This window comes from Mixophyes fleayi, chromosome 10, assembly GCF_038048845.1.
Source record: "Mixophyes fleayi isolate aMixFle1 chromosome 10, aMixFle1.hap1, whole genome shotgun sequence".
NCBI classification, from domain to species: Eukaryota; Metazoa; Chordata; class Amphibia; order Anura; family Limnodynastidae; genus Mixophyes; species Mixophyes fleayi.
In genome coordinates, this window is record NC_134411.1 from 6,286,354 (window position 1) to 6,298,488 (window position 12,135).

Consider the following 12,135-nt stretch of genomic DNA (forward strand, 5'->3'; position numbering starts at 1 on the left):
TGTAGCACTGAGCTTTCTAAGAAAATGTTTCTATTTGTTGTGAAAAGTACATGGAACGGAATGTGCTTAGGAGAGCAGCTATCCTTTGAAAGCCCCTTTGTGCTGTGAAAGCTGCAGAGTTTCATTTCTTATGTGTAGTTCTTATGAGATGAACGAATTCCAAACATGCAAGGAGTGAAAATACATAGACATAAGCATGAACATAAAAATGGAATATTAACTGTGCACAATAGAAAAAAAATAATCACTACTTATTGCCTATGCAACATGACATTTTCACTGACATCTTATGTGGCCTTGGCCTGCAGAAAGGGGCTGTACATTAAATGTAAAGTGGCAGATAATAGCAACACTGAGGTTACAATTACAACAACATTTTATCTCCAGCATTGCATACGGTTATAGTGGCCATTGGTGAGAAAACATCACCAATGCTAAATTAAAGACAAAATAAATCGTAGGATGAGGAATAATGAGAATAGATCAAACTCTGGATGTATAAAGCAACAAATTGAAACAAGAAAAGTAGAGTGAGTAAAATTAACTTTGGGCCTCTTTTAGTTACCCCCTCCAAATCCTAAACTCTCCGCACATTTTAGTTTTGTGCCACCAAATCCCCTCCCCCTCATGTAGCGCAAGATGACTTTTAACAAACCGCATGCTCTGGCTGGACTCTAAAGGAGGCCCATTATGTGCTGGTTATGTAAAGCCTGTGTAGCCTGCCAGAGAGTACATAGGAAATAAAGCTCTACTGCAAAATCGATTATGTTTTACTGAAAATAGCCCACTATCATTTGGATCTCCAGAAACATCCCATAACATTAAAGACATTGCATAATACATATATAAATCACCGTGCATGTGGTCTATCAACTTAACAGAACTTATTAGAAAGCTGGTGACTAGTAAAATAAAATTCTGAATGTATGGAAAATGTCTCATGCTATGAATGTAATGTTACAGAAATGTCTCTTACTTCAACAATGTTGCAAGTAATTACAATACCTCTATAGATTACAACTGTAAGCTCACCATAACTTTGAAGAATGTTGTAAGAAGTGTTACCACAATACCACATCTCTAGCTTTGCCCCTACACAGGTTCAAAGCTTTAAGTGTCAGGGTTGTTTCCCTAGGTACTCTGAATATAATGACTAGCTTCATGTAAATATATATATATATATATATATATATATACATATATATATATATAGATATATATATACACATATATATAGAACTAGATGTTATCTGTGCTATTCAACCAAGTATTTATGTGCACTGTGTGGAGTTTGTATGCTCTCCATGTGTTTGCATGGGTTTCCTCCTACAGTCTAAAACCATCCTGGCAGGTTGACTGGCTTCCGACAAGTTGAACCTAGATCAGAGGTGCCCAAAGTCAGTCCTCAAGAGCTGGCAAGAGTTCATGTTTAAGATTTCTTTAATCATGCACAGGCGAGTTAATTATTTTCCTGGGATGTGTCGATGTATCCATCACCTCAAGGAGAATATAAAAGTAAAAAAAAAAAAAAAGACCATAACCTAACAAAGACAAAAAAAAAAAAAAGTGTATTGTTTGCCTAATTGTCTTCTTAGTAGAATTACCCGGTTTAAGAGAGGGGAAAGAAAGTCTTGGGTCCTCAGGGGGATGTGCCCTCCGTTTCTTGCGCCAGCGACGTGACGGATAGGTATAAAGCTGCCCAGGTGCTGAACCTAGAGAAGCAAAGATTAGAAAAATAACCTGAATGTTGTTTATATAAATTCAGTTCACAACGTAGTTGATACATTTAGTGGAAAACAAAAATAAAAGATTCAGTACAGGACTATAATGATAAATAATGCAGTAATGACCAAAATAGCAAAGCAGGATTATTGACCAACTTTCCATTTGATATGCATGTTGTAGGAAAACTGTAGGTTGCTTCTGGGTAAATAGTTAACACAGCTCCTCATCCACACACAACTAGCTACAACTACTGTCCCTGCAGTAAATGCAGTGTATATCAATAGAAAAGTCTGAAAAGAGCTTAAACAATAACAAAATAGTGAAACATTCAAAAAGAACAAAAGTAAACTACCCTGATCAACCTTTACACTACAGCATTTTAAAGATATGATTTGTGTTGAAACATTACCCCTTATCACAAAAACAAATATGTCATATACCATGCCTTACAGACAATTAAAAAAAGCCACTGATATGGGCAGAAAAATCTCAAATATCAGGGTATACCATGTTCATTAATCACCCTCAAACTTTCAGTGAAGTCAGCCAATGTTTGGACCACCAACCTCAAAGTACTCATTACCTAGAACACTAAAGGCTTCCAAAGTTTAGGCTCTAGAGCAGTGCTACTGTTTAACATAGCAGAGGGATTTAAAGATTTCTCCTACACATGGTTAAAACCATTAACTTTCACTAAGGGTATAGGACAGATGGCATGTTCAATAGATTTGCTTAATGTATTGAATGCCAATTAAAGCATGTTCTATAAACCACACCGACTTTTTGCCGTTATAGTATGTTTACTTGCTTTCACTGACAAAATGCTGGAAGGCAGCACTAATAGTGCAACTTTTACATATCTAGAAAATGCAGGGAATTAGATACCAGTATTAATAAAGCCTGTAAGATTAAGAGTCTATAACATAGCCTAAGTCAGACGTGTCAAACTTGTTGCCCAAACGTATATTTTTTGAGGATCTGCATTACTATGGGAAAACAAGTGGAATGCGGAAACGTTTTATTTAATTTTATTAAAGGACTTAAAAATTCACTACAAACGACAGAACAGTTTGTGTGCGAGTTCTATCAACCTTCCCCGTCAGTGTCACGTGTGCGCGCAGATTCCGCTTGTCTCCCTCCATCCACGCTGTATGGTGCCGCATGCAGTCAGAACAGTACTCTTTCGTAATTCAAGCAAACAGCTTGGTACTTGGAAATCTGTGACTGTTTGTGCTCAAAACATTATCATTATTTGTTTGGTAAGTCGTTGTCCAAGTACATTTATTTGACAGTTTGTTGACTGTTTATCAAATGTATAACCTGTTTGTGCGGATGATGGTTATTTATTTCTTTTTAGTTTTCTTGCGGCCCCCACAATCTTAGACTTTGATTATATGGCGCAATTGGGGATTTGAGTTTGACATGGCTGATCTAAGTAGAACACCTAATTTTTTTACTTTTTTTTTTTTAAAAACAAAATAATTCAGGACTTTACAAATGTCACATGATGCATCTACCCACATAGGGATCATTTTTATTTTACAAAAGGAATGCACTATAAAGCAATTCTCAGAAAAAAATTAAATCAGTAAAATGTGCTAATTACTGAAGGTAGCCACAAACTGTCCGAGAGACAGCATCACTGTACAAATTGGTAACATGTGAGTGGACAAATCGGATGAGATCCTGTCATTGGTGCTAGGATCACTTTTACCTTACACTGTGGCCTGTTAATGTGGTTGGAAGAGAACCACACATGAAGGCCAAGTGCTCCTATTGAGATTACTTTTCATACCTCTTAAGACTGTACATGATAAGGTCTATGCCATGTTGTTGTATGTAATTTGTGTCATGATTCTCTTAATGTACAGCTCTGCTTAATATGTCAGCTCCTAATAAAGGATAGTAAAAATAATAGACATGACCTATCACATATTATTAGAGCCACACACACTACAATATCAGGCAAACTGACCCCTTAGCCCAACTTGTTCACAATTAAGAAATTCCTTAAAGCAGTAGCTGCTAAATAATGCTATTAGCATGAGTCCCATGTTTTAGTGAATGGTGTGCCGTGTACAGCAAGTATAGGTCAAGACAGCTTTCTGGGATCTTTGGTTCATCACTGGATGATATGTAGGCATTATAGGTATCATTATTCTGGGATGGTGCTCACTAAACACCTGCTTATACCTTCCCCAGTGTCTGTCCATGTATGAATTTCTTCATACAAATCATTTGTCTCCCTTTCATCTTCACTTATACGGTTTGAAAATCTTGTGCCCCAGCTGTACAGTATTTATATCCATCAGTTTGAATTAGGCATTAAGGGACAGCTGCCATAAAGCAGCTGTTGAAATGACCTGAAGTCTAAATATGGATACATATGTTCAGATCCAACTGTTCAGCTTGATTGGCACACGTATGTCCAATGTGACCACAAGCATCAGTGTGGTGGCTCCATAGGTACGATCAGCTAATGCCTGTACAGATATAACAGACAGTGGCTAGATGCCACAACAAAAATGTCACTGATATACTTGGTAAAGAAAGAGTATGACAAAGTAGGCTGTTGAAGACACCTAAGAATTGGGTTATGGAACATGTTCAGACAGTAGACAGCTAATCTGGATTTAGGGTTTCTTAAAAAGGAAAAAAACACCTTGACCAGTAAATAACAATTTGAGCTCAACATTAACCCATCATGTACCAAAATACAAGCCTTTTCTCAGTCATACCTGGACCTCTGTGTCTTTTCTCCATCCAGATATAACAATTGCTCTGAGCCACACCAGTCTGGGAATCCAAAAAGGGCATCCGAACACTGCGCTCTGCACACAAACGTGCATTGTAATTGTGGCACTGCTCCATAGCATCTTTGTAATACTGTTCGCCGAGCCTGTGTGGGGGAAATAAGGATATTACAGTTCAGCACTACCATCATCAAACTGATGGATATACATATTACAAGCAGCACTACACTGTTTTATTTACCACACAGTAACATAACTGCTTTATAATGTTTTACATCCAGGGACATGGAACAGCTGAGGATTTTGCTTTTTGACCCAGAAAAAAAACAAAACATTAAAATGCAAACTATAGGGCACTAACCAAGCAATGAGAAGTTTTCATCTGCAGCCTATACCACCACCATATATTGTCTGTCATCAACACAACACATGCCTTCACTATCTTCAAGTATGAATGACCATTCTTCTACGTTGGCAACTTTAACCTGGTTTTATTTTGTCTGTTTACTGACCTAAGAAGCCCAATATAGTAATTCATTCATAGTAAAGCCCTGCTGAATCCTGAACAAAAAAACAGACAAAAACTGTTGTGCAGACTATTGTAAAATCTGCAAGTCCTGGACCGTTCCTTAATTTTTATGGGCTACGGACACTATTTTGCTTACATTTTAACATGACAAACGGTCACAGTAACATTATATTTTTGTTGTTTTTTTTTCAAAGGTTGTTCAATAAATAAGCCAAGCCTGCAATAGTTTTGCAAACTCCTGTTGGTCACAAGGGGCTCCATGTAAGAATCATGAATTTCATTGTTACACAAAAACTTATTGTTGAAAGCAGCCACTACTAATGACTTGCCTGACTCACTAGAAGCACTGGCCACCAGATAACTGCTGAGAAAGGTTAAAATCCCCATACAAGTGGGGAAAAAGCACTTAATAAACAATACTCTGGTTTTAAACGATGATTCATTAGATTAGGGATTTGGTTTTGAGCTCCAATCATGGTGTGGGTCGGATTTACCTCAGCTGAAGCAAATAATGCAATGCCAGAACTGAAGCATCAATCTATTTCTATTTACATCTATTTCTAGGCATTGTTACCTATGAGGCAGCAGCTCAATTATCAATCTAAAAGTACCATGAATAGTTACAAAGGGAAATCCTATCTCAGCAGATAGGATTGTTAGTGCAGTGATTGATATCGCTGATCTTTATTTACCAACCTCGCATCCCTGTGTTTGCTGTATTACTAATAACACTCCTGATATATTCCAGATCTATGTCCCACACCCGAATGTAAACTCCCCTAGTGGCTCACCACCCATTAATCTCACACTTTCTCCGGCCCCCTACTACTTTCTTCTCTCCCATTTCCACCATTCCCCTCTCACTTACATCTTTTCTACAGCCGCCGCCATCTTCTCAGTCTCTCCCGCGACATAGGCACTTCAGCATCGCGCCTGCGCAGTGGAGCGGACCGTAAACCCCCCCCCACGCATGCGCACTGCCGCTTAATCGCATGCGCTACAAGCAGCCCAACACAAAACTTTCGCGAGTCCACGGCAATGCGCCTGGTATACACTGCGCATGCGCGACGGTGGTCTCGCTCAATGTTATTTTGAAATCCCTGCGGCGCCTTGTTACATAGATGCTGAACACAGGTAACACGCTGATGGTAGTCATGCTGCATCTCTTAATAGTTTAAACATACTATAGCCAGAATATATGTCATTCTTCTATGGGAGAGGGAAAGAGAGCTTTGCATAGGCACACCGAGGGGGGTTTCCTTGTGCATGGAAACCCCCCTCCAAGCCTGGGGCACTGTAAAATTGAGATGGCTGGACCCTGCCCCTGCTTCACACAGCTCTGCTTGAAAGGGGAGAGTTGTGTAAACCTAACAGTAGTGCATGCAGCATTGCCCATGTATATTATGGGGATAGGAAGAGTTGGAGAGCAGCCAAGCACTGTCTAATATTATAGCAACGTCCCCATGCATGCTGGTCACGCCCACTGGCGGCGTGGTGTGGAAAACACCCTCTACAAATCCTGCGTTTGCCCCTGCTTTGAAGACCAGGGGCCTGGTTTTGAGTTAGCAGCAAAGAAAAGGAGCAAATTTGCACCTTGCCAAAACCATACTGCATTACAGGGGGAGGTAAATTTAAAATTTAGGGGCAGATTTATAGTTGGGATATGGCATGTCATAGATCAGCTTTAATTTCAGTGTGAAAATAAAGCTATAAAGTATTTGTGCGATGCATGAAAAAAGACACTATTTTCCTTGCGTGCAAAAAAAACTAAGTAAATTTGTACCTCTTGCATTGTAACATGGTTATCCAGGTGCAAAGTTGCTCCTTTTTTTTGCTACTAACTCAAAATCAGGCCCCAGGTTAGTAATTAAATAACATGATTGTATGGCACCCACTGCTAACGCCATCCTGAGATTACATCAGCAATCAGAGGACAGTGGCGGATCCAGGGGGGGCGATCGCCCCCCTAGCAGGGGCTTGCTGCCGACAGCTGCACACTGTGCAGGTCCGTTCAGCAGTGACAGTGTGCTGCCCGGCTGCTCTGATTGTGTTTTAAACACAATCAGAGCAGCGGGACAGCACACTGTCACTGCTGAACGGACCTGCACATACTGTGCAGCCGCCGGCAGCCTTAGACATCAGAAAGGGGGCAGGTCCTAAATCGCCTCCCCCTAAAATCGCCCCGGGTAGGACAAATGTCTAGATCCGCCCCTGTCAGAGGATAGCAGTGGTACTTGTAAGGCAGGGTTGCTAAAGCTGGGTACACACTACACGGTTTTCGTCCAATAATCGGCTCAATCAGCCAACATATGACCGTTCATTCAAAAGTCGGGTCAGTGTGTGCAGTGACACGATGGTCCAAAGTCTGCCCAAATGGACGATTATCGCCTCATTTGGTTGGTCGTACCGTTTAATATTTTCGTTCCAATCTCGTTTCCGCTGTGTAGTGTGTATAAAGTTCCGACCGATCCACAACAGTGAGTATGAAATTAGTCATTGCTCACAACAATATGGCTGTAAAAAGTCGCTAAAGGGACGTCCGCTCTTCCCTTTATCGTCCTAAACAAGGCTAGTGTGTATGCAGTCCATGGACTGAGCGATCGGAAAATCGATCACATGTAAAATCGCTCAGCATAAAAAGTTGGTTGAAATTTCTGTAGTGTGTACCCAGCTTAAGATGATCTTGTTTTAGATGTGTACACATCCATATGAATAATTAATGAGTTTCCACAAGAGAAATTAACTCTTAAAAGGTTGTCCTAATATGGATATTTTATCAAAATAAAAAATAATTTGTTAAATAAATATTATTATTTTGTTTTGGTGACTTGGAACCAAACTCAAGACACACTGCCCATATTATACTATTATGCTATTTTGTACTGATACTACCATCACTCCTAACAACCTCAGTAATATAAGACAGTAAAAGTGAGGCTAAATGCTGGATAAATCCCATTACTCCAAAGGACCTCAGCACTCTGCGTTACAAGTACTAATTTAAGAGAAGAGAAACTAGTAATTTCCCTCAAAGCTGCTCAATACCCTTCCAATTCATTTGAGATTAGTGGATCTAGCTGGCTCACACAGAGTGTGCTAATTCCCATACAGTGAATGTACCAGGTACCTTAGCTCTGTTGTAAAATAGTACAATTTAAATGAAAAAGGCCATTCTGGAGTTAAGGAAATTGTAATTTCACTCTGAGCTGGCTAAATACACTTCCAATTCATTGCCCAGCCAGCAGAGGGCAAAATGGTACTTTCAGGGAAGGGGATCTAGCTTGTTCACACAGAGGGCCTGAGTCATTAAGGCAAAAAAAGAGTAAGTTTGATCCTGGACAAACAATGTTACAATACAAGGGGTGCAAATTAGTTTATTATTTTGCACATAAAGAAAATACTGTTTTTTTGTCATGTAGCAGACAAATACTTGATAACTTTATTTTTACACTGAAATTTAAAGCTGATCTAGGACATGCCCAACACCAACTATAAATCTTCCCACATTTTAAATTTATCTCCCCCTCCAATGCCACATGGTTTTGCCAAGGTACAAAGTTACTCCTTGTGTTTGCTTGCTCTCCTTAATGACTCAGGCCCAGAGTGTGCTATATCCCATGCAGTCAATGTGCTAGGTACCTTAGCTGAAGGGGATCTAGAGACATGGCTACAAGCTGGCTAAAGCCCATCACTGAAAATGAACAGCACTCTGTTGTAAAAGTACAATTTAAATGAAAAAGGTCATTATGGAAGCAAGGAAGTAGTCGTTTTAGTGTGAGCTAGCTAAATTTCATCACTGAAAATGACCTCCGCTCTTTAAGCTAAAATACTACAATATAAATGGAAAAGGTGATTCTGGAAGTAAGGAAATAGTCATATTAATGTAGGCTGGCTAAATCCCTTTAACACAAAATGACCTCAGTACTCTAGGGTACAATGGTCCAATATAAATGGAAAAGGTGAGTCTGGAGGTAAATAAATAGTAATGTCCCTCTGAACTGGCTAAATACACTTCCAATTCATTAGGCAACCAACATGGGACAAAAAGGTACTTTGAGAGTGTGCTATTTCCCATATAGCAAATGTTAGGTTCCTTAGCTGGAGGGGATCTAGAGACATGACTACAAGCTGGCTAAATCCTATTACTAAAAATGACCTCAGTACCCTGTTGTAAACTAGTATAATTTAAATGGAAAAGGTCATTCTGGAAGTAAGGAAATAGTAATTTCAGACTAAACTGGCTAAATTCCATCCATCACTCAAAATTACCCTAGCACTCTAGGGTACAGAAGGTCATTTCAGAGAAGGGGATCTAGACACATCACAGTGGAGCTGGCTACATCCCCTTCCAATTCATTACCCAGCCAGCAGGAGGCAAAATGGTACTTTCAGGGAAGGGGATTTAGCTGGCTCACACAGTGTGTGCTATTTCCCATGCAGTGAATGTACCAGGTACCTTAGCTTAAGGGGATCTGATCACAACTGTACTTGTAACACTACTGTACTTGGTAAAAAGCTTCCTGTGCTTTGCATGAGGAAGCAACGCAGGAGTCTCCAAGCAATCGCTACCTGCCTGCGATAGCTAATAAGATAGAAAAGATGATGATAATAGTTTTTACCGGCTGGGGACTTTAGTAAATAGGGATATCTCCTTTTAATAAATAGACCTTTTGGTGAGATGGTGCCAGATCATCTCTTGACTCATCAAGCAGAATGGTCTTTGTTTAATCTCCTTTCCTTCCTTCCTACACATTAGTTGCGCTGCAAACGCATGAATAGAGTCTTTCTTGCTCATTAGTTTAGTGGTTACATTAATATCCACATACTGATTACATTGTTCTAGTTTGTTGAAAACGAATGGTAATTGGTTTAACACAAAACTCAATGGGGCATATTCAATTAGCTGAACATCGCGGTTGCGCTCAATTTCATGTACTAGAGTACCTCGACCCTCAAAGAGAAATCCGCAATGTTACATCACTGCGAAGTGCCTTCACAACCATTCTGGAGACGCTCTGCAGCTAATTGAATATTCTTTTCTAAGTTCCTCTATAGTATAAGGAACAAACACAGACAAATACCCCCAGCACACTGCTATAGCCAGCAACAGATCTGCTATTTCTACTGTAGATAAAAATGCAAAAGTCTTAGTTGCACACATTTGCAAATGTATGTTGAAACCACCCACCACTCCAAGGTGCTTTTGCTAATAGGGTGGTCCTACTCTAAACAATGAGAGTCCCATATATTTGGGCCATACATATGTGTTTTTAAATTGAGAGCTAATTTACCAAAGAGGAACCCCAGAAGCCTCCAAATAGCAATCCAATGTCAGCACTCCCCCTCAGCTACTGACATCAACATGCCTCTCAGACAAATAAAGAACTGGTAGTTGCTCAAATCAATTTATAGGCTATATCAGGTGCATGAAAGGGTGGGGTTATCCTAAAAGGAACAAACACAGACAAATACCCCCAGCACACTGCTATAGCCAGCAACAGATCTGCTATTTCTACTGTAGATAAAAATGCAAAAGTCTTAGTTGCACACATTTGCAAATGTATGTTGAAGCCACCCACCACTCCACGGTGATTTTGCTAATAGGGTGGTCCTACTCTAGACAATGAGAGTCCCATATATTTGGGCCATAGATATGTGTTTTTAAATTGAGAGCTAACTTACCAAAGAGGTTCCCCAGAAGCCTCCAAAGAGCAATCCAATGTCAGCACTCCCCCTCAGCTACTGACATCAACATGCCTCTCAGACAAATAAAGAACTGGTAGTTGCTCAAATCAATTTATAGGCTATATCAGGTGCATGAAAGGGTGGGGTTATCCTAAAAGGAACAAACACAGACAAATACCCCCAGCACACTGCTATAGCCAGCAACAGATCTGCTATTTCTACTGTAGATAAAAATGCAAAAGTCTTAGTTGCACATATTTGCAAATGTATGTTGAAGCCACCCACCACTCCACGGTGATTTTGCTAATAGGGTGGTCCTACTCTAGACAATGAGAGTCCCATATATTTGGGCCATAGATATGTGTTTTTAAATTGAGAGCTAACTTACCAAAGAGGTACCCCAGAAGCCTCCAAATAGCAATCCAATGTCAGCACTCCCCCTCAGCTACTGACATCAACATACATTTGCAAATGTGTGCAACTAAGACTTTTGCATTTTTATCTACAGTAGAAATTGCAGATCTGTTGCTGGCTATAGCAGTGTGCTGGGGGAATTTGTCTGTGTTTGTTTCTTTTAGGATAACCCCACCCTTTCATGCACCTGATATAGCCTATAAATTGATTTGAGCAACTTCCATTTTCTTTATTCCTCTATAGTATTCCAGGTGCTCTCCAGTTCTTGTTCTCCTAGGGCCTGTAGTTCCACAGCACAAGACATATCATAGCTCTCAGCTTCCCTAGGCTTTCTGTCATGCAACCTTCAGTCATTGTCAGTGGGTCCTCTGCGGATTAAACGTTTCCTTTGGATTTAAAGAAGAGTAGCAAAGGAATAGTTTATTTAATTACTTTATTTTTACAATGTGTTTTACTTTTTTATACTGTTTTTGTCTTAGAACCCATGTTCGTGGCTTGAGTACTGGCACTCAACTAATTCTGCAGAGAACTTGCGCCCCACATCATGGGTTTGGCTGCAACCACAGTGATGCTCAGCCCACAACAGGACCTTGCCTCATCCCATCTCTTGGCTTCCTACTGATGCTCAAAAATGTTACTAGGGGACATCCCCTGCCCTTACACTCCAGAGGGAATGTTACACATACCCATGGCGAAATTCATAATTGGAAAATAAGGACCATATATGCCACAAAAGGTTGTTAAAAGAACCCCAATTAAACTATGACTGTTGGAAATGTGCACCAAAAGTTGCGTCAACTGCGTTAATGTGTTCAATATCAATATGAGAACAGTTTACAAATTCCAAAGATAATTATACCAGTCCATGTGGAGTTGCTGTTCTCCCCAGATGGCTGATAGGGGAATGCTCACCATATATGTTTGGGCACCTGGGAAATAAAATACCAGGTGGACCAAAACCAGCAGCTGCTGCCTCACAGATTTGAGATTAAGATTTAAACAAATGCTAGGGGAGGAGACCCTGGTCAC

General features: G+C 40.0%; 1 protein-coding gene and 1 long non-coding RNA gene across 7 annotated transcripts in view; one reads left to right on the forward strand and one right to left on the reverse strand.

Annotated features, from left to right (window-relative positions):
* DPF2 (double PHD fingers 2) overlaps nt 1-5,979 on the reverse strand; it is a 33,878-nt gene extending 27,899 nt beyond the window's left edge. For all 6 annotated transcript variants that reach the window (XM_075187740.1, XM_075187741.1, XM_075187739.1 and 3 more), the window contains exons 1-3: nt 5,876-5,979; nt 4,464-4,624; nt 1,605-1,712 (exon numbers count right to left, since the gene is read on the reverse strand). In XM_075187740.1, the coding sequence (XP_075043841.1) occupies nt 1,605-1,712; nt 4,464-4,624; nt 5,876-5,898 (292 nt within the window). In that variant the 5' untranslated portion in view covers nt 5,899-5,979. The remainder of the gene's footprint in view (nt 1-1,604; nt 1,713-4,463; nt 4,625-5,875) is intronic.
* A 64-nt stretch (nt 5,980-6,043) lies between these two features.
* LOC142103637 (uncharacterized) lies at nt 6,044-11,894 on the forward strand. The gene is made up of 2 exons (XR_012679406.1): nt 6,044-6,141; nt 11,586-11,894. It is a non-coding gene; the product is annotated as an uncharacterized LOC142103637 (long non-coding RNA).
* The last annotated feature ends 241 nt before the right edge of the window (nt 11,895-12,135 follow it).